The 23,799-nt window shown below is 40.1% G+C and overlaps 1 protein-coding gene across 1 annotated transcript in view; it reads left to right on the forward strand.

The window, feature by feature from the left end:
* The window catches only part of csmd3b (CUB and Sushi multiple domains 3b), a 417,790-nt gene that overhangs the window by 166,242 nt on the left and 227,749 nt on the right, over nt 1–23,799 (forward strand). Inside the window, exon 4 of the mRNA XM_085395224.1 lies at nt 6,510–6,707. Coding sequence (XP_085251350.1) covers nt 6,510–6,707 — 198 coding nt within the window. The remainder of the gene's footprint in view (nt 1–6,509; nt 6,708–23,799) is intronic.

A 23,799-nucleotide genomic window follows, 5' to 3' on the forward strand; every position in this document is an offset into this window, starting at 1 on the left:
GACCAGGAAGTGAAATACATATAAATACAGGCCATTTACCATTTACCATTTACCAATGAATGTGAAAATGAATGGCTCGTTTTGTTGCTAGCGGTTCGCCACCGAGAGTCAGTTTGAGGCTGAAAAGGGAATTTGTCTGGAAAAGATCTTAGTCCTACCCCCTGCTGTTCCTCACTTTGGACTGTGGCTGGTAATAGCTGGAAGAGGCCAGAACTGCTGGTACTTGTTGTTCCATTTCCATTATCATATATCATGTCAACTCTCTTCTCTTCGCCATCACAAACGTTATATAGAAGTGTGTGTGGTGGGGGGTGGAGGTGAGGGGGTTACCTTAACTACTCTTTTAAAACAGTGCCCAGCTGTGAACTTCACTTTAGCTCCTTTTGTTTATCACACGCTGTAAGATTTTATTACAAGGACCTACATAGCAGCTCCAATGTTCTTCTTTAACTGCTTTAACACACACATATACACTGTATAGAAATAAATGTAGTTGATACCTACATATACATATAGTCACATAAACAGAAAAGCTTTCTTCTTGGTGTATAACCACATCAAGGAGAAAACTTTTACCATTCATCCCATCACTCTTTGTATTTGCTCAGCTTCTGCTCAGCACGATTCTTTTAACTGCTTTTTTTTTCATTCTTTTAATGCTTTTATAGAGAAAGGTGTCACATTTTTCAAATGGTGGATATCTCATCTTGGCATTAATCTTTTCATATTAAAAAGCACAAAGCCATGTAGAATAATTTCACATTATCCCATTCGTGATTGTTAAGCTGTCATAGTTAGAATTTCAGAAAATAACTCGAATCCTAGTATGACAGTTACTTGACAGCTCTGCAGCAACTTTCTAACAATACAGGGATTGTTTGGTGGGAAAGGTTCCACTGTCAATATTATAAATATATGGATGTATTATTTTTGAACAAAATGGGCAAAAACACATCTGACATTTTTCAACCACAACATTGGATTATTTCCAAAACTACCACATAACCCCTTAAAGTTTTTGTTTGTACAATCAAGGACACATTAACAATTTCAATCACATACCTGCTTGCGACTCTGATGCATGCTACCACAAGCAGCATTTTATTTTAGAATTAAGATTATAATCGTTTAATTAATCCAGACAGATGTACATGGAGTGCTGTCAAAAGTCTTGAGCAACCCGTCATTTCTATATAAAGTGCAGCAATTTATGAAAACATAGTGTGTACACAGCCTGATCTCTGTTAAGCAAGGTTTCTTACAATCTGTTTGAGCAACCTTTAGGAATAGTTCTCCAGGCTTCTTGGAGAACATGCAAAGCTCTAAAACGATGTTTTGGATGTTGGCTGCCTCTTGTTCCATTCTCTGTCAACATGATCCTGCTCTGCTTCAGTAACGTTGAGGTCCAAGCTCTGTCGAGGTCAGTCCATTGAGAGTTTTCCATTGTGCGCTTTTTTAAAATTTGTGTCCAGGTACACTTTTATTGCATTGGCACTGTGTTTGGGATAAATGTTGAAAAATGAAGCTGTTGCCAATTAGATGCTTTTCAGATAGTATTACATGGTATTAAAATCTAACTGTATGTTTCTGTGTTCATAATTCCATAATTTTGACAAAATCCCCAACACAATATACTGAAATACAGCACCAAACCTTGACAGAGCCTCCGCTGTGTTTTACAGATGACCGTATCACTGATGTACCTCTCTACTGGCCTCCTCTGTACATACTGACAATGATTATATGAATCAAATATATAAAAACGAGGGATGACTCGTGATCTTTGCATGCTATTGTAGATTATAAAATAATCTAAAATTGAATGGATAACAAGTGTAGTACAATATAACATAATTTTTTATTTTTTATTTTTTTTATTTTCAAATCCTCTTCCTTCAGTAGCAAGGGCAGTTTCACAGAAGGGTTATCTGTCATGATCCTGGGTCCTTTTGACCCAGCGTTTGTGTACTCTGTTCTGCCCGTGTGTTCCTGTATCTAGTCCGTGTTTTTTAGTTTGTGTCCTTTCATGCGTAGTTCCTGTTTTATTGTGAAGGTCTGCGTCTTATGTGAGTGTTTTCAGTTTGCCTCCCTAGTCTCGTCACGTTAATCACTCCCAGCTGTGTTCCCCACCTGTGTGTAATCTCCCTGTGTTCTCTGAGTGTATTTAAGTTGTGTCTTCTGTCATAGTAGTTGCTGGTTCGTCTGTGTTGTTTCCCCTCGGTCTCCCTGCATCTCTCCTTGTGTATTTCCCCGGACCTCCTTGCATCTTCGTTTGTGGTTTGTTTTGTTAGTTTTACCCAGTTTAGGTTCCAGTTTCATGTTCCCAGTGCCTTTGTTGTTTGTTTTTCCCTTCGTTAATAAATACTCACCTGCACCAGAGCTGCCGCGTCCTGGTCCTAAATATTCCACACGGCTTGCCCCGGCAATGACATTTAACTCCAGCAATTCTAAACCCGTCTCATTTATTTGGTAATGGCAACCTATTGCTGCAGACAGGAAACTGCCAATCACATTTTGCCAAGCTGTATCAGAATGCTAATGTACGCCTCACGTGCACGTTACAGAAAATTTGACATGAAGAAAAGGATGTATTCAGAACGTCACCTTGTGCAAAATAAAGGTTTGGAAAATAAATGTGCAAAACATTCACGCTGATCTTTAAAAGTAGTAACAACATGTATATTCTGGGCCTGTTATATAAAACTATTTTCTTGTGTTTTTTTTATTTATTCATGATTGCTTAATAGTGCCTCTGCTTGGATTAGAGAAACAGATTAAACAGATAAAATGTGTTTGTTGTGTAAAGTGGCAGCATGATTAAACTGTCAGGAGAGGCACACTGTATCATACAGTATGGTTTATGATGTACAACTAAGGCTGTAAAGTGGTGTTAACTTATTAGACAAAAAGTGTTTTATGATACAAGTCCTTCACAAGTCTATAAAAAGAGTTGGTCACAGTGATAAATGAATCAAACTGACAGGCAACTGACTCGGAAGTTGACAGGCGGTAAATCTAAGTGCCCCAGAAGAGACACCTGATTGTTACAGAACTCTCTAAAAACAAAATCTTTTTGTGTTATACATCTTAAAAAGTAACTTCAAAATCACATTTTTGGTTTATTTTTTATTTTTTGCCCTTTAATCTATGTATATGATTTCTTACCACATATTCTATGTTTTGCATTCAAGCATTTTACCTTCTACTGTACTCTGTTCAGGTCTGAAACTCAGTTCATCTTGTAAAAAAAATTACTGCTGACTGAGGTGTAAAACCTCTGAACTCCATGAATCACCCCCCCGTCTCTGTGCCTCTGTTTTCCTGTCTTGCTCTCTGTCCCCCTCGCCCACTTCACTGTCCTTCACTCCCCCTCACCAGTCTTCCAGTCTGCAGTGCCATTTGTCTCACTAAAAAGTCTAAAAGCATGGCAGCATTCTCTCGTGCTTTTTACCCTCTGCTCAGTTCTTTCCTCCCCACCTCTTCCCCTCTTTCTTGTGCTCTCTGTACTTGGACTCGGCTGTAATTGCTTATCTAGGGAGAAATAAAAGCCAGGTAAATGGTTACATGTGTGAGAATGTGTATGTGTGGTAGAAAGAGAGAAACTGTATAGTCCTTTACATGCAGGCCTTTGAATGTGTGTGTGTGTGCGTGTGCGCGTGCATGTGTGCGCGTGTGTGTGTGTGTGTGTGTATGTGTGACAAATGCAGATAGTTCTACAGATGGCCCATAAAAGCAGCAGCTTGTAATGAAGCAACTGAGACTGAAATCATGGTTATGGTAAACTGGGGAGAGACTGAGATAGCGAAAGAGAAGCAGACATAGCTAAAGAGAGAGAAATGAGAGGAAGAAGAAGTGTGGGTATGAGAGAATAAATAAGAGAGGGAAGGCAGCAATAAACCACTGTGAAGAGCGTGGCATAGCTGCTGGCTACTGAATAAACTAGTGTAATGAAAGTGTGTGATGTTCACAATAAACTAGGTAGGAAAGAATGAAAGGAGGAACAGGGAGATGGACATAAGGGTTGATATATTAGTATGGATAAAACAAGGGAGAAATAGAAAGGAGGGAGGTGTTGTCAAAGGTTTTTTGTTGAGGATAAGGTAGTAAGGGAAGAGAAGGGGGGAATCGATGGATGGAGGTGCAGAGAAGGAGAGGGGTAAAAACAACAGAAGTGGGAATGAAAGCCTAACAAGACAGCAGAAACAGATGGAGTAAAGAAGCTGGACAGAAAATAGTAATAGTGAAAATGACAAAGGGGGAAACAATGCAAAAAGATAGATAAATGGAAAAAGTGATGGAGATACCAGTCAAGCTCCAAGTAGCTAAAATGGGAAACTGTTTGTTAGCGTGTGCCCTGGATTGCACTCTGGACCACCAATGTTAATGTTTGTGTGTGTGTTTGGATGAGAGTAAATGTGTGCCTGATAGGATGCTCAACAACAACAAACATCCTGACACCAAGTGGGGCCATGCTGACTGGTAAAATCGATAGGCCAACGGGTCGCAACACTAGGCCAACCTGACATCCAATCACAGTACAGCACAGGGGTTCGCCACAGTGATGGATGACCATGGTTGTGTGTGTGTGTGTGCGCATGTGCGCTAATGTCCAAGTGTGTCTTGTTAGTGTGTGTTTCCCTGTCACTGTGTGTGTGGAGATAAGGAGAATGGCAATTAGAGGTGTGTGTGTCAGGGAGCTGGCAGGCAGACTTAATGACATGTACACATGCATATACGCATTTAAGAGATATGATAATAACAAAAAGAAAGCTGACAGGTTTATTTTAAAGGAAAATGAAAAGACAGGTTGATTGTGGCCACATAAAAATTCCAAATATAAATGTCCACATAATCACCCGCACTGTGGCTAAAGGGGAAGGAATGGGATGTAATTGAAAAGGTATGACAGTAAAGTCATTTTATAAATGAATCTATCAGCCGGCCAATTCAAGAGTCATATCATCCGTTCATTTACTGACATTAAATCTCCTCTATACCTGCTTTGTGAATAGTAATTACAAATTATTGCAGTTAGTATGACAGAGAGCTCCCTGCTGCTGTACTAGAGCTTTTTACAAACTTATTTTGGGTATTTTTGCAGTTCGAGGAGTAAAGTGAAAGATTTCCAGAGTTTCTCGTGACATTTAAAGAATACGTGTTGCTATACTGCCACCTCTCATTTGGGAGCATAGTCTTCCTCACCACTGCTGTTGATTTCTGTTTTTCTAATCTTTTCTCTCTTCCTTTAACATTTTGCTTTCTTACCTTTTTTGCTCTCCGTGTCTTAGTAGTTTCATAGTTCTATCTATCATGCTGGGCATCCTGCTCCTTTCCCTCTCTGCCCCACCACCCTCACCAATCCACAGTTCCCTCTCACCCCTATCTGTCTAGTTCCTGCTCCCCCTCCCTAACCCCGCATCTGTCTGAACTGTTTCATAGTTGTATCAATCAAGTTCAAACAATAAGACCAGAGTTGCTCCCTGTGCGCCCATCTACTTCCTGTTTTATGGCTTGTAATACCCCTTCTCCCCCTGTCTCGCTCTCTCACTCCCTCTCGCGCTTGTTTGTGCGTCTGTGTTGGCGGATGTTTATAAGCCTACAATTGTGCATACGTCTTTGACACAGAACTGCAAATTAAGCTAGCGGGAAGACGGGGGATTGAAAAGAAACTTTAGCATTTCCGCCCTTTCTCCGAGGCTGAATTTTCTCTTCTTTGATTGCAAAGGCAATCCAACTGCCCATTTACAGCCATCGTGCTCGGCAGTATGTATTTGTAAAGACCAGTAGGCTCCCAGCTATGTCTGTGCTTGGAGCAATACTCTGGAATAGGCTGTAATGGAGGTATTTAAACTGCATCACCACAATGCAAGTGTCTTGCTTTTCTGACCCCAGAACTGTTTTTAATGACAGACGCAATGGGACCGGGCTGTAACACCATGTCTACACAGAAGACACAGTGTGAGCTGCACATTAGCAGAGCAGCAGCAGCTCTGATTCAGTCACAGTATCGAGCTGTGGGTCACCTGTGTTTTGAAAGCCCTCAGAGCACAACATAAAATAAAATAACCATTGGTGAGACCGTGTGTGTGTGTGTGTGTAATATACGGGAACTAGAAGCAGAAAAAAACTGTTTGGATTATGGGGGTAAGCATAACTGAAAGGTTCACCCGGACTGATTGAAATTGATCGTCTGTTTAGTTAGATGTGTGTGTGATCTGACAGACTGAATTACATGCATCACTATGGCTGTGGCTACATTGTAGCTTGCCATCACCAGTGTGTGAATGTGTGTGTGAATGGGTGGATGACAGGTTGTGTAAAGCGCTTTGGGGTCCTTAGGGACTAGAAAAGCGCTATACAAATACAGGCCATATAAAAAAGTGGCTGAGCATATTATCTGAGTGATGGCTGAGATAGAAAAATGTATATTTCAATATTTTAATCAAATTAATCCCAAAACAAAACTGATAAAAGCCTTCATCTTTCTCTTTTTCTGTTATCTTTTGCAGAACTGCACAGTTCATCTTGTGGAAACCCTGGTGTCCCACCCAAAGCGGTGCTAAGTGGTGGAGGAAGATTTGCAGTGGGAGACAGTGTGCGGTACAGCTGTGTCCCTGGTTATGTCTTAGATGGTCATGCGACACTCACATGCATCACCAATGCCGGAAATGCCGCCGTCTGGGACTTTCCCGCTCCCATTTGTCGAGGTACGGACTCCACGTGTTTTTGTGTTGTGCGTGTGCAGGCGCGTGTTTATGTGTGTGCATGACTAGATGTGAAGAGTTTTTGTCCAATTTGAAAATAAATTCAAAATCGACCTCTATTTTCAAGATCTTACTACTATACATGTGTCAAATGAAATGGAAAAAAAAAAAAGCTGAAAATGTTCAAAAAGACTCAAGCAATCTTCAAGATAACAGAAATGTTGACCTCTATGTGGAATTTTATGGGGAAAAAAGCTCTTCATATATTTATGTGTACTGTGTTTAAGTGTCCCTGAGAGAAACAGTAAAACAGACAGACTGCATGTGGGCAGAACAAGGCTTGTGTGCATGCATGTGTGCAGGCACAGAGTGACGCAGGCAAGAGTGTGTAAAGTGTGCATATAGTGCGTGTGTGTGTGTCAGATCAGTGTGTGGAAGTTTACTGAAGTAGAAGTTTTTAAAATGTTTTAATTATTGCTGTATGCCACACTGCAGCATTTATGTGAATTTATAGCAGACATGCACAGTTTGCTTTAAACATAAAAAATTAAGTGAACAACTGGAAAAACCTGAGTTTGGAGTTTAGGTGTGATTTTTTTAATGCAATCCTCTTGATGACTTTGGTTGACTCAGGAAATGACACAATGCATGTCCAAAAAAGATTTTGAATATTTCCTTTAAGGTCCAATTTATAATTAAACATCTCAGATTGTTTTAAACTTGATCAAATCATATAGGGAGGTAATAATATCTATGTTAACCTGCCAGGGATTCCAGGAAGAGCATGTTTGGCTACATCTGGCACACTAACATGATCCAGGTTTTTATGTTACTCAGTGTTCTCCCCCCCCCCCTTTTTTTTTATTTATAAAGTTTTGCACATGTAATTTGACATATCAGGCCCAATACAGCAAGTACCAACCGATACAAAGATATATATCAAGAGAGATTGTGCCATTAGAATTCGGATGATAACAATAAAACAGAAAAAAGAAAAAGAAGAAAAAAAGGGGAAAAGGAAGAAAAACAAAAAACAACAACCCACACACAGAAAACAACAACAAAAAACCCCAAAAAACCAAAACAACCCCACCCCCCCAAAACCAGAACAAAAGGGAACCCCATGATACAAGTGTTTTCAATGAGTTAAAGTAAATGATAAAAGGCTGCCACATCTGTGAGAACTTATTAACATTTCCTCTGAGTCTGAATTTTATTTTCTCCATTTTAAAGAGAACATAACATCTTCCAGCCAACGTGATCGGGCTGGAGTGTGAGGAGCTTTCCAAGACAGCAAAATTCGGCGTCATGCCAGCAGTGAAGTGAATATATATATATAATATCCAGTTGCTTACGACTAAGGTTTAGGGTGGCATCTTCAGAAACACCAAAAATGGCAACTAGTGGGCATGGTTTGAGAGTAACGCTCAAAACATGAGAGAGCACTTCAAAGTAAAAAGTCCAGTATAACTGAAGTGATGGGCAGGCAAAAAACATACGAGTTAAATCACAGGGGGAGGTGTTGCATCTGTTGCACAGGTCAGGAATGCCGGGGTATATTTTAGATAGTCTAAATCTTGAGAAGTGTAATCTGTATACCGTCTTAAACTGAATAAGGGCGAGTCTTGCACATGAGGCTGAGGAATGAATTTTGTCAATTACTTTGTCCCAGTAACCTTCAACAAACTGAAGACCCAGTTCCTGTTCCCAACTCGAAGCAATTTTCTTGGTTGAGTAATTGCTTGATGCCATAATTAAAGTATATATTTGTGATATTAGAGCCTTACTGTGAGGCTTCAACTGGAATAAGTCTTCCCACCAAGGCTTGAGAGGCTGACCTGAAAACTCTAGCAAGATAGAAGATGCACAGTGTCTTATTTGAAAGTAGTGGAACAAATGGTATGAGGGCAAATCATACAAAGGACAAGTCCTCAAAGAATGACTTAAAGTCCGCTAGCAATGCAGCTCTATGCTCCTCAAGCATTAAGCTAATCTCGGCTGCAGTTACAGGTGCCGCAGATGTCGAGGTTTCTCGGTCTCGGTCTTGTTTGCCCTTTGACTTTGACATTCTTTGGATCTTCAGTAATCGACAAAGGCAAAAGACATCCAAAACTGGGATTCAAAATCTCAAAGAAGTAGGTTCGTTAGGTAAATGCTGAGCCGAGTAGCGGAGCGGACCTAAAACACGTCTACCCAGTAAACGCCATTACCGGAAGTTCCCATGTTACTCAGTGTTCTTTGTCCCTCCTTAAATGTACAGTGGACACTGTTGCTGTAAATTGTGTAGAACCTGCAGATCCCTAGCTGCTGACAGCTCATTATTTTACTTTGCCAATCAATGTTGTTGAGTCCCAATGGCTCTTGTTGTCCCTCATTTATAAAACTTTGTGTTGAAAGTTCATGGAAAAGGCAACATAGACACACTTTTCTTGGCAGTTTGAGGAACTAAGGCAATAGTATATCTGAGGTACAATTGACAGTTCAAAGATGTTTCCATATATGTGCAGCCTTAGGAGACCTGAATCAAAAGCACTCTGTTTGTGTCATTTATTGCTGGAGTTATCTACTGAGTTCATATTTGCCGTGGGTCCTAATTAAAAATATCACACACCATCATTTAGGCAGGGGCACTCTGTCACTCATTTTAAAGGGCACAGGCATGAAACTAAGTTATTTTATCTATATAATATTTAGATATTGGTTAATTGGGTACACGAATACGTAAGTATAAGTATAAAAGTAAGTATAAGGCCACTTACTTTTGTGAGGGCGTTGTGGTGTGGAAAGAGAACCCAAACACAGGCCTCGCAGGCAGATTGAGGATGTGGATGGTGTTTATTATAAATGTATGGTGAACATAACATGAGACGGGCGGACGGACGGGCTGAATGGCTGGCTGGGCTGAAGTGAACTGAAATGAAAAACTCACACACACAATTGACGATGACAAGACAGTGAACTGCGAGAAACTGAGGGTTTAAATACACTGGCTAATGATGATGATAAGAGACACGTGAGAACACAGCTGAACTGAACAGAACATAATGCATAATGCTAACATAATAAAGCAGGAAACGTGAAAACTAAACCGTGACAAAGTAAGAACTGAAAACACTGGGTCAACAACCCAGGAACCCTGACAACGTTTTAATAAAATATACATTTTCTTTTTTTTTTGTGATCAACATTTTATTGATTTAAAACGGGGTTTGGGGGGGGGGGGGGGGGGGTACAGACATATACAGCACAACTGTAAACTGCAGTAGCAAAGCAAACATTAGCAAACAAGGCATAGGGACAGCAAAGAAAAGACACAAAAACACAAAGTTAAAACCAATTATTGCCTCTTCCAGGAGATAACTCTGGATGAGAAGATTTTCCAAGCGTCAACAGTCGTGGGTCGAGCTTTATTTAATTTTGCTGTGGTATGTTCAAAACCAATAACACGGATAGACATAGTCTCCAGAATGATTCCATACAAATGTCAGGACAGAACCATTGCTTTGTAATAGTCTTCTTTGCAGAAAATATAAATTTTTTTGAAGTTGAACATCAGGGTAATGTAGGCACAACAGTAACTCACTGGAGTAAAAGTCACTCCACCTTTCATTACTGAGATTAAAATCTATTATTTGTTCATTTTCAAACTCTATATAGGCCCCTATATTTTCAGTGACAGGTATAATCCAGAAAGACCTGTCATTTTTCAGAGATTTAGCTGCAACGGAGGAGTTATATTTCGCTATATATTTCAAAATGTTTTGCATTCACACAGCCCAGCATCATCACACTTTCTCTTTCCTTCACTGTTGAAAGTATGCATTCACTGTGGTACTACTACTAATATTGGTTTTATCCAATCAGATAATATATCTCCAGTTTTCATCAGGCTTCTTTTTTTAAAAAAAGAAAATGATTACAATTATACAGTTTTTATTTTGATAGACAACTGACAGATATAATCCTCAGTCAAGGGCTTATGGCCTGTATTTTCCATATAGTCCAGTCTTAATGTCATGCTTTTTTGATTTTTCACGAGAGGAAACATTCAGTTTGTCAACTTAATTATAGGGAGATAATACTGTTATGATTATCTGACATTTAAGTCATATTGTACATTGTTGTACCTTACAGTGTAGCCTTATGTGCATGGTTAATTTGTCAGAGGTAAGTTATATTTTTAAAAAATTAATGCTCTTTTCAATTGGCAAGAACACCCAGTAGATGCAATCAATGCAGCCAACCCCCTGCGACTGAATTTTAAAAACAATCCAGGGAATGTCAGCATTATCTTACTGCAATGAACAAATCTGCTCTGTTTTAGTCTAGCTCTGACTTCCTTAGACCAATTACACATTAAACATTTTAGCCACTGTTAAAGACTTAAAGGCTTAGATTTTGGTTTTGTTTTGTGTCCTTTGACTAGTTCAGTTCTGTCTGTTTATGAATCAGTTAGTTGCCTGTAGTGGTTTAAAGTGCAGCAGAAACACCCTTCACTAGTAGTGCAGGGAAGACATGCCCTCCCATGTTACTGGGTTCAATTCTTCTAATATACAGAGATAATTTTAAGGTTCTTTTATATTATTTTTTAAGTTGCTCGGAAAACTAGCAGCAGGTGACATCTCTGAAATGATCCATTATTCCACTTTCAGATCTATTACTTGTGCTGACTAGTCACTCTTCTGTACTGTTAAAATCCAAAGGCATCAGGAGTTTTTTCTAAAGGTTTTTTCTCCCTTTCTAATAATCCTCATAAATATATCAGAGAGAGCATTTTATTTAATGACTTTTTCTTTTTTCTTTTTAGTCTCTGCATTTCATGTATGTTTATGTTGCAATTTTATCTACTTATTTACTCCTTTTATTGATATTGTTTCTCTCATTATGCCATTGTTTTATTTGGTCATTGCATTGTTTTGACTAGTTTAAGTGTCTTCTAATTTTCTGGCTCTGTAAAACAGTTTTGCTTTCCAGCCTTTGCCACTTTTAAATTAACTGTAGAAATAAATTTCACTTTGATATACACAGAGATAGTACTGGGATTTCCCCATAAATACAGCTCTACCATGAACTTAATTTCTAAAAAGTAAAGTTCATTTCAGTTCATTTCAAGCTGTTTAATCAGTGACTCTACACCTTCTTCTGTGTTCAATCTAGTCCAATAATACTCATGACTGCCAAGTGACATCGGTGACCTGAACTTCCACAGGCGCAAACTTAATTATAAAACTGAACTTTGCTGTTCCACCTGAAAGCTTTCTGGTTGTAGATCTGATAAGCAATACAGAGTCAGTCATCCATAAGAAGAAACCATAGGAGAAATCGCTTACACTTCTCATGAAGGACCCAGACATCATCATCCTCCCATGAGAAAGTGGGTGGGTTCACCGTGTTCAGCACAAATAACTATCAGTTCATGGTAAAATATCTCTTTATGCAGCCACAATACAAACTAGGTGAGATAAAGGTTGTACCACCGTGCGCTACAAGGAAAGAAGGCAAGTAGTTACTTAGAAGCACTAAAAGAACAGAAGGTATACCATTATCAAGGTTTGGAGCCTGGATCAATCCATTCTGTTATATGATATGTAAACATCCTCCAAAAACATAATTAAAAAATGTATTTCCTTATATGGCATTGTTGGACAAAGACACAACTTCTGTATGTCTGTGAAGGTTCTCAGTCATCCAGGTCATCGTAGTCAAAGGAGCTTGCAAAGAAAAGCGTCTGGACTTCTTTAAGTTACTTGAAGACGTTTCACCTCTCATCCGAGAAGCTTCTTCAGTTCTAAGGTCAAATGGTGGAGAGTCCCAGATATAAACCTAGTGGGAGTATCCCCCCACAGAGGGACAAAAGGACCCCCTGATGATCCTCTAATCGCCTGAGCCAAGGTGTGAAACTGGGTGTGGGTTTTGAGATCCCTTCCCAGACGCCTTAACGCCCACTCACATCCTGGGCCATCTGACCTCAGGAATTCGCATGATAAGGTGGGGCCAGGTTTCACAATGAACACACCCGAAATTCTGGCTGATTGGAACCCACACCCAGTTTCACACCTTGGCTCAGGCGATTAGAGGATCATCAGGGGGTCCTTTGTCCCTCTGTGGGGGGATACTCCCACTAGGTTTATATCTGGGACTCTCCACCATTTGACCTTAGAACTGAAGAAGCTTCTCGGATGAGAGGTGAAACGTCTTCAAGTAACTTAAAGAAGTCCAGATGCTTTTCTTTGCAAGCTCCTTTGACCACAACTTCTGTAGTTTTTACTATGTACACTGCTACAGTGCATTTTAAGTAATCTGTTAAGATGTGATTGAAGTGTGGGATTTAAGCTTTCAGTGAAGTAATGTCAGTAAAGTAAAAGTAAAATAAAAGTTTATTTATATAGCACCTTTCAAGATAAAATCACAAAGTGCTTTACAGAGGCAGAAAACAGACATTAAAATCTAAAACAAAACAAAATCAACCAAAAGCAAGTTTAAACAGATACGTTTTTAACTGCTTTTTAAAAGACATGACTGAGTCCACAGATCTCAAACTCAAATGGAGCGAGTTCCAGAGTCTGGGAGCCACTGATACAAACGCTCTGTCACCTTTTGTTTTTAACCTTGTATGCGGGACAACCAGCAACACCTGGTCACAAGACCTTAGGGACCTGCTGGGGTGATAAGAAAGAAGAAGATCACTTAAGTAAGTTGGAGCTCCACCGTGCAGGGCCCTATAAGTCATGATTATGATCTTAAATTGGACCCTGAACTTGACAGGGAGCCAATGCAGCTGAATTAGCAGGGGAGTGGCATGGGAGTATTTGTGATGCTTTATCAGAAGCCTAGCAGCAGCATTCTGAACACCCTGCAGTCGTTCCAGGGAGGCATTACTTAAGCAAGTAAACAAGGAATTACAATAGTCTAAAAATCTACAATCTGGTACATCTGATACGGTATACACTGGCCAGCTCAGAAACACCAAAAACCCTGAAAGACCACAGAAGACAACTGAAGTGGATGATCGCAGAATTATTTCTATGATTAAGAGAATTCATTTTCTAACATCTAACCAAGAACACTCCCAACGAGGTAGGTGTATCATTGTCTACATGTCTTTAATTAACTGGCACCTTTATGAATTAATGGAAAGGGTTTAAAAGAAGGTGCTAAATTCTGATTACACTCATGAACAAGAAGGCTAGGTGGCCAGATAACATCTTAAAGAGGCTGCACAATTCTGAAGACAATTCGTTTAGAATATGAAACCAAGATGAGCATGTATTAGAATGATGGGAAGAAAAAAGCATAGAAAAACAGAGACGCAGGTCAGGATTGGGACATCTACCACATAGTGGAGGCAACATTATGGCAGGGGGCATGTATGGCTACAAGTGGAACTGGGTCACTAGTGTTTACTGATGATGATGCTTGATACTGTTGGTGACTGCTAATAGGTGTAGCATAATGAATTCTACTCAGATTCAGCCAAATGGTGCAAAACAGGTCCGACAGCAGTTCACTGTCCAAATAGATAATGATCGTAAGCGTACTACAAAAGCAACCATAAAGTTTCTCAAGGCGAAGAAATTTGATATTCTTCAATCACCAAGTCGGTCACCTGATCGAAGCCAACATGACGTGATGTTTACCTACTGAAACTAAGTCAAAACTGAAAACAGAAATATGCACACATATTTTGTTTGTGGGTTCTAGACTTCAGGTAGTCATGAAGTAGAAAATGATTTAATAATGATGATAAGTTGATTATGTAGTTGTAGGTTTGTGCATTTGCAAAAGTAAATATATTCTTCGAAAAGAGATGATAGGATAGAAAAGTTGAGTTTATTAAATTTTAATCAACGCATATACTGAAGGAATAAAACATTCCTTACAACAGGTTTACATGCTATTTTTTTACAGCAGAAACATTTAAGAAACTCATTAAAAAGACTAACAGAGTAATTACCATCAAGTAAAGCAGAAACAAAGCACTGTCAGACTATATTTACACCAGCTACAAGAAACATGTCGCCTTTCCAGCTCTGAGATGATTCATTATAATAAGAACATGGTGGTCTTTAATAACTTTCATAAGATTGTCATATAATCATTCAATAGCAATTTAGTTGGCTTCGTTCTTAAACTTTTAATGCCCAACATCTGTATTTATGATATAATGGAAACAAAATAAATAAATAAATAAATAAACATGTACCATCCGTTTAAGAATGGAGCATTGCAAAGACGTGTCATGTTTGTGCAATTTTCCAGATTAGCACTGCCTTTGTGCTCTACCCACCATCAAAGCAAGTCAAATACATCCAACAATGTGCTGAATTGCTGCACAACGTACCTCAGTGCACAGTAAACTATGATTTGAGTCTTGGGGAAGAAGGAAGCATAGATAGGAAGGGAGTGAGAGGGAAGCAGGGGAATAGTAACTTGTCATTGCTGGATTAGTAATGTCTCTGTCACTCTGTCAGTGAGGCTAAGAGGAGCTAAGCTATTAATATGTTCACACCAAGTTTGAAGCACACAGATACACAACTATACAGCTCTGCTTTTAGCTTATACTTCTTTACCTCTCTCTCTCACACACACATACATACATACATGCCTACACCCCCCTACCAACCCCTCCAAACCACACATCATAGCAGGTCTCACTACCATCTTGTAAACCTTCCCTTTCACTATTGTTGCTATCATTCTGTGTCTGTGTGTGCATTCTCATTCCACCAGCAAGTCATCTCCTCAGTTCTCTGATCACTTCAGCTGCACTGTCCCAGTCATCTGGTAACTCCTCCCTACCACCCAAAGCATGTCTTTCTCTTCTAACTGAGGATCCATCCAATTTGTGGGGTATATGCGTCACCAACATTCAGCATCACCTCTTCGATTTCCAGCTACAAAATCACGAATCTGTCTGACAATTGTCATTCTCCACAAGATTGCTCACATGCTCTTCCTTTAAGACTCCTGCTCCATTAGTTTTCCTATCTACACTGTGATAGAACAGCTTGAATCCACCTCCAGTGTGCTTGACTTTGTTTCCCTTTCACCTGGTCTCCTGCACACATAATATATCTACCTTTTTACTGTCCTTCATATCAACCAGCTCATTGCCTTTACCAGACATTCCTGCCTCTCCCATCTTCTATTCTATCCAGGCACCATTAGCACAGTTTGCAACTGTACCCTGTGTGCCAATTGCATTGGAGGCACTTGTTATTAACATGTGCTCTGACTAATCTGGTACTAAAATCTCATTCTGAATGATGTACATGGCTAAGATTTAGTGCTGGATGTCCTTCCTAACATAACTCCAATTTACACTAGTTAGTATGTACTGCACAGTGTATGTGTGTGTGTGTATGTGTATGTGTATATATATATATATATATATATATATATATATATATATATATATATATATATTAGGGGTGCAACGATACACAAAATTCACGGTTCGGTTCGGTTCGATACTTTGGTGTCACGGTTCGATATTTTTTCGATACAAAAAAAATGTTCATGCATTTTTTATTTGTCATTTATTAAAATTATAAATATATATTTTAACTCAAAAGTACAGTTTTTAAATTTAACCCTAACCCTTGTGCGTGTTTTTTATTTTGACAGCGAATGCGCACCTGCGGACCACTTATGTGCAGCCCTGGTTATTTAGCTCATCATATTGCAGCCACAGAAATTCTTTTGTCCATGAAACCATAAAGCTGCACTTTCTTTTTGCCTTATAGTCTGATTTGTCATAACTTCTCCGTTTTGTGGTAAGCTTTTCTTTGGCTGTCACTTCTTCACCCCGACCTGTCTTATTTGGCTCAGCAGAACTGAAATGCTTTTACACATGCACTCACATAAGCTCAGCGATTCTCTGCGCGATCAACCTCTCACATGTTTAAGCTTGCTGCGGGAGATTTCACTTGTCATGTTTGCATAGTAAGCTAACGATTAATAAGACGATGTCAGAGGAATTGGTGCACAAATTATCATCACTCACAGATCAGTGCTGTCGCTCTCTATACACAGTTCGCACGATTGCAAAGTGAAAGCAAAAAAACAAGCGCAAATTCAAACGCGACTTCAATATGTCACATATTGACAGTGGCTCACCGATGCCAATGACATAATTACCCAGCTACATTTCTGAAAGAATGCAAAAGCATTGACATATATTTTTCCTACAGTAGCCCGACGGGCAGGGAAGAGATAGATTTTGGTAGCCCGACTGGAAAGATCGCTAGCTCCGGGACGTCGGGCTAGCGATATTGCGAGCCCTGTATCTGATTGAGGAATCACTCATCTTTGGAAAAGAGAGTTTATTACAGAGAAATGGCTCTTTCCAAAATAAAAGCTATACTATCCGCTTCTTCTGGGCTATATTCTCAGCAGCATAAGGAGAATCATGTGCTAACAGCTGTCTAAATGACTCGGCTAAAGTTAGTAGCATGCTTGTTGTATTTGTCTTTGCACTAGGATGATGTCGGCGTAAATGTGCAGTCATATTCGTTGTGTTCCCACTAGTGCTTTCAGGTTAATCTCGTTGAAATGACCTTAACGCCACAACACGGCAAATCTCCGTTAACGAGCTACCGCCGATTGCTCCGTGCATGGGGCTAGACGGCCAACACGTTAACGAGCTAACTGCGCTAACACACTAGTTCACACCAATGTAATTGAGCATTGCATGGCACATCCAACATACTGTTTTACTTTAGTCCATGACTCGCTTACCTTCAGGGTCATACGTCACATGAAAACCAAAATAATTCCAAACGCCAGATCTGAATGAGGTTCAATTTGCCTGTTACAAGGAGAGCTTAACTTCTGTCTCGCTAGCTTGCCCTGCGCTCTTCCTTCTGACTATGCTGTCTGTGTTGAGCGCTCAGTGAATCTGCATTCGACTACTCCGCCTAGGCTGCACTGTCAAGCCTAGGCGGAGTAGTCGAATGCAGATTCACTGAGCGCTCAACACAGACAGCATCGTCAGAAGGAAAATTGATAAAATAAATTACAAATGTTGTATTGTTCGATACATATGCGTACCGAACCGAAAGCACTGTATCGAACGGTTCAATATCGATACGAATATCGTTGCACCCCTAATATATATATATATATATATATATATATATATATATATATATAATGTGTGTGTGTGTGTGTGTGTGTGTGTGTGTGTGTGTGTGTGTGTGTGTGTGTGTGTGTGTGTGTATACATGCTATCAACAACACACAGAGGAAGTGGTTGATATCAAGAAATACTACCTGTGGCTCGAAAAGACCAGGCTGAATGACAGCTCAGAGGCTCTGATCATGGGAGCATAAAATCAGGCCCTAAGCACCAGCTCCATAGAAGCAGGAGTCTACAACTATTGACAGGATCCAAGTTGTAAACTTTGCAAAGGTGCCCCGGAGATAGTCCAGCACATTATAGCAAGATGCAATGTGCAAGTTAGGGCAGTCAACACTGACAGGTACAACCAAGTGGTTGGCATCGTGTACAGGAACATCTGTGCTGCATATGGATTAGAAGTCCCCAAGTCCCAACAGGTAATACTTACGAAGGCGGTTTAGAGCAAGAGGGTCCTTTGGGAATTCAAGTTCCAGACAGACAAGTGACATTCAGAAGTCATAAATACTTAAAATAACACCAAATCTCATCCATCCATCTCCTTCCACTGTACTACTAAAGGCTGTACAATCCCTGTAGCCAATCCCAGCTGCCATAGCTGGAGTTTAACCCATCAAAGGGTGGGGGTTCAACATCCAATTGTCAGTTGGTCTCAGTTTACGGTGTCAAGAACCGCAACCGTTATATGCTTTTACATTAGTAATATTAGTACATTTCATAGTTGCATGAACTCAACTATAACACTTATGCTGAATAAGAAGTGTAGAAGTACATCCTTATTCCTTCTGTTAAGGTTCAAAATATTGGGGATGGAGACAAGAGAAAAACCACAATAACAACACTGGTCCGGTCGGGTTGAGTCAAACGATGATTTTAATGATCACACGCGTGGGAGATGGACACTGATGCAGACAGCCTCAGATCTCAAAATGGTGGAGCATTGCTCAAACTTTTATAGCCTCTGGTGCCTCCACCTTATCATACAAAGCCTAAACATTCACATGCTTTCTCTCACACAGCGCCTAAGCTACGACCTTGGCTCCCTGTTTATCTGCTCCTGCTGAAATGGGGCAGAAAACTCCAGCACACTCTGTTCTCTTCTACTCAGACAAATTAGATTTCTTATAACTCAGCAGTATAATGCATCATAAAACAATATCATTCATTCACAACAAGTCAGCAGTTTAATGTAATGCAAATCAGTTTAACTAATGCAATAGTTATCAGCTTCTTCTAATTCAGGAGAATAATGCAAACTAAAACTACATATTAATTCACAATCTTTAATTAGGGGTATAACATGGCATAAAATAATATTATAATCTAACAATTCTCATAATGCACTTTTAATGTACAGAGGCTATGTTAGTTGAACAAAAATATAACAATATATTGCTCAGTCATAGTATTGTTAACACACACTGTAGAACAGCATGTAAGGTTATATTCTATGTGTGCCATTGCAAGTGTTGGGGCATTTGAGTTCATATGTGCATTTATGCTTTGTCAGTATGCATGCTTTGTTTGTGTAGAATTATTTAGAGGACAGAAGCATCCATGGGCATCCAAGGCATACACCTTCACACAAACACACACATATACACATGAGCAAAGCTGCCCAAGAGAAAATTTAATCATGATCTCACAGTAAAAAAAAAAAGAAAATGTGTATGAATATTCACATTTTGGGAAATTGTTTGTCTCTTGTGGGGGTGGTTTACGTGAAAGATCATCAGTGAGAAGAGGGTATACCTCGATGTTACAAAGATTCTCTGTGGTGAAAATGTGGGAATTTAAGAGAAATTGGTCCTGTGCATGTTTTCCATGGTGGTGCAATGTCTGCAAGTATAACTTAGACACACATGTATACACACACACAGAGTGAGAGAGAGAGTGAGAGACAGAGAGGGCAAAGCAGAAGGAAAGAGCCAGAAGGAACGGAAGTAGGGGGTTGTTGTTGGAATTGAAAAAGTAATAATGTGACAAAACTTGAAATTAGACTGGCTGAGAAACGGAAATGAAATGAGTGTGTGGGGGGGAGTGTGTTTGTTTGTGAGTGTGTGCAGTCAGCATAACGAGACTGATGCTGCTAGTGCTGCTGCTGCTGTTGCTACAGCTTGTGTCCATGTTTTGTGTGCTAACAGGAGAGCGCTGATTACTGGTTGAGCTCATAGTAGTAATTCTGCTGAAGTCTGATCAGGTACTTGTTTTTCCTTGTGAAGGGAAATAAAAATGAATGTTCACCAAGGAAAATGAATTCAGTGGTTAGTCTTTAGCTTTACTCTGTGCCTCTATGGTGTGTTCAGACACAATCTAAAGGTTATTTATGAGGTTGCACGGGTCCAGGTATTTCATTTTGATGCCTAATGGCAGTCTATACCAGCCTTTAAAGGTCTCTGTAGATATTCTTCCCCAGACCATCACTGACCCACCGCCAAACCAGTTATGCTGAACAATGCTGCAGGCAGCATAACGGCTTGGACCTGCCAATTCTGGTATTCTATGGCAAATGCCAATCTGGCTCTCTGATGCTAAGCAATGAGCACAGGGCCCACTAGAGGACTTTCGGCCCTTGGGCCACCCTCATGAAGTCTGTTTCTGATTGTTTGGTCAGAGACATTCACATTGGTGGCCTGTTGAAGGTCATTTTGTAGCTCTGGCAGTGTTTATCCTGCTCCTCCTTGCACAAAGGACCAAATATTGGTCCTGGTGATGGGTTAAGGACCTTCTACAGCCCTGTCCAACTCTCCTAGAGTAACTGGCTGTCTCCTACAATATTCCTCCATACTCCTGAGACTGTGCTGAGGAGACACAGCAAATCATCTGGCAATAGAACATGTTGATGTGCCATCTTGGAGGATACCTGTGCAACCTCTGTCAGGTCCAGGTAGGTTCCTACCCTAGACAAACGCAAAACTATTGGAAAAACAGTCAGAAAATGAGCAGGGGGAAAAAACAGTGGCCTAAACCCGTAAAACTACTGTTTTGGGGGCTGTCTTGTTGTTGCCCCTCTAGTGTACCTGTTGTTAATTTCATTGATAACAAAGCACCAAAAAACCTGATTAACATCCCTTCTGTTACTTAACTGACCAGAACAATACCCCAGAGGTTCAACTGAGATGATGTTATACTCTGTTTAAAAGTGTTTCTTTACTTTCTTTACTTTATGCTGGCAGTGCAACAAAGACTAAACCACACATAATGATATAGTAATGTGTCTGCCGGGTGTATTTTTTTGTTAACATAATGGTTTTCCAGCTGAATTAGAGGTTTAGTGCAGAGCAGCATTTTAAGTGAGAGAAGAAGAACAAACGCTTTAGCTTTTCTTTGACACTGGAGTGTTTTTAATGACAAGAGCTCTGCAAATAAGACTACTGATGATGAGGAATTAGTTTTGTGCCATTCAGGAATCAGATCATTTAAAAGCACTAGAAAATGGCATAGTGATTCAAAGCAAAACAACCTCAACAACCCCCTTTACATACACAAGTAGTTTTTCAGACCTTATTTCCTTATTTCTAACCAGCATTTGAACTGAAACTGTGTTTTGCAGGGGGTTTTTTTTTGGTTTTTATGGGTTTTTTCGGATCTGTATTTTTTGTCATTTTAGGCATTTTGGTGAAAATTACACAGAGATTTCTTTGTGTTGTTGTTGTTGTTTTGCTAGATTGATGTGGGAATTTTACAGTCATCATTGCAAAAAAATAGCCTATAGTTTCAAAGATAGTGCTCAAGCAACAGCAATCACTGAAGTACTTACTGTGGCCTCAAACTGGACAACAGAAGCACAGGGGAGAAATTTCAATTTGACCCACAGAATCATGGTCTTAAAGCATAAAATGAAACCAATAGATCAAACCAAAAGCATCACATGAAAGCTACAGTCTACTACTCAGCTATAGTTATAAAACCTTTAGATATATTACTGACATAAACAGTCAGCAGAATACCAGGCCTAAAAGACCACGACAAGGACATCAGGTGTGATAACACTGGCCATCATTTAACATGTGTCTGGGAGAGAATGAGGGTTTGCAAGTTAAAAAGAAATCAGCAACATAATTCTTTCTGAAGTTGCTGAAATTCTAGGTGGGTTAGTTTCCATATGTACAGATAGACACAACACCCAGACACAAAATTAGCTAAACAAGTCTCACAGTGTTTACTGCACAGATGAATTACAGAATTAAACTCTGCTGAAGTTGGTTGTTTGACTTCCACATAAACTTTCTCTGACTTTCGGTGTGGTGGCTTGTGTCAGAGTGGGACAAAGTGTGACTGCTTCCCACAGCGTGCATCTCAGTGTTTGTGCTATTGAGTGTATACTGTCTGCGTGTGTGTGTGTGTGCGTGTGTGTGTGGTTTGCTCAAGGCTTACTCGAATTGTTGTTAAGTGGTTACACTGTCACAGTAGTACTGCCATCTTCATTACAGTGTTAGCTCCTAGGTAGCATGTTTTTATGCTTTCTCCCTCTTTTTTTCATTTTCTTTCTTTTCCTTGCTCTCTCTCTTCTTATTTAGTTTCTCTTCGTGCCACATAGCAGTCTGACACAAATTCTGAGCTTAGCAATGAGAATTGGCTTTGTTATCCAGCAATGTAATAGATGAAGTGCTTTCAAGTACGCTTTATTGTATAGATCCAAGACTTAGACTGGGATTGGTTGGAAATATAACATATCTGTTAAAGGGTAAAAGAAATGTAACTGTATTATATAGATATACAGTGGGGCAAAAAAGTATTTAGTCAGCCACCGATTGTGCAAGTTCCCCCACTTAAAATGATGACAGAGGTCAGTAATTTGCACCAGAGGTACACTTCAACTGTGAGAGACAGAATGTGAAAAAAAAATCCATGAATTCACATGGTAGGATTTGTAAAGAATTTATTCGTAAATCAGGGTGGAAAATAAGTATTTGGTCACCTCAAACAAGGAAAATCTCTGGCTCTCACAGACCTGTAATGTCTTCTGTAAGAAGCTTTTCTGTCCCCCACTCGTTACCTGTATGAATGGCACCTGTTTGAACTCATCATCTGTATAAAAGACACCTGTCCACAGCCTCAAACAGTCAGACTCCAAACTCCGCCATGGCCAAGACCAAAGAGCTTTCGAAGGACACCAGGAAAAGTATTGTAGACCTGCACCAGACTGGGAAGAGTGAATCTACAATAGGCAAGCAGCTTGGTGTGAAAAAATCAACTGTGGGAGCAATCATCAGAAAATGGAAGACGTACAAGACCATCGATAATCTCCCTCGATCTGGGGCTCCACGCAAGATCTCATCCCGTGGGGTCAAAATGATCATGAGAACGGTGAGCAAAGATCCCAGAACCACACGGGGGGACCTGGTGAATGACCTGCAGAGAGCTGGGACCAAAGTAACAAAGGTCACCATCAGTAACACACTACAACGGCAGGGAATCAAATCCCGCAGTGCCAGACGTGTTCCGCTGCTGAAGCCAGTGCATGTCCAGGCCCGTCTGAAGTTTGCCAGAGAGCACATGGATGATACAGCAGAGGATTGGGAGAATGTCATGTGGTCAGATGAAACCAAAGTAGAACTTTTTGGTATAAACTCAACTCGTCGTGTTTGGAGGAAGAAGAATACTGAGTTGCATCCCAAGAACACCATACCTACTGTGAAGCATGGGGGTGGAAACATCATGCTATGGGGCTGTTTTTCTGCCAAGGGGACAGGATGACTGATCCGTGTTAAGGACAGAATGAATGGGGCCATGTATCGTGAGATTTTGAGCCAAAACCTCCTTCCATCAGTGAGAACTTTGAAGATGAAACGAGGCTGGGTCTTCCAACATGACAATGATCCAAAACACACCGCCCGGGCAACAAAGGAGTGGCTCTGTAAGAAGCATTTGAAAGTCCTGGAGTGGCCTAGCCAGTCTCCAGACCTCAACCCCATAGAAAATCTGTGGCGGGAGTTGAAAGTCCGTGTTGCTC

This window comes from Rhamphochromis longiceps, linkage group LG22 (assembly GCF_057381845.1).
Source record: "Rhamphochromis longiceps isolate RC_006_pf linkage group LG22, R_longiceps_female_GT1.1, whole genome shotgun sequence".
Lineage (NCBI taxonomy): Eukaryota > Metazoa > Chordata > Actinopteri > Cichliformes > Cichlidae > Rhamphochromis > Rhamphochromis longiceps.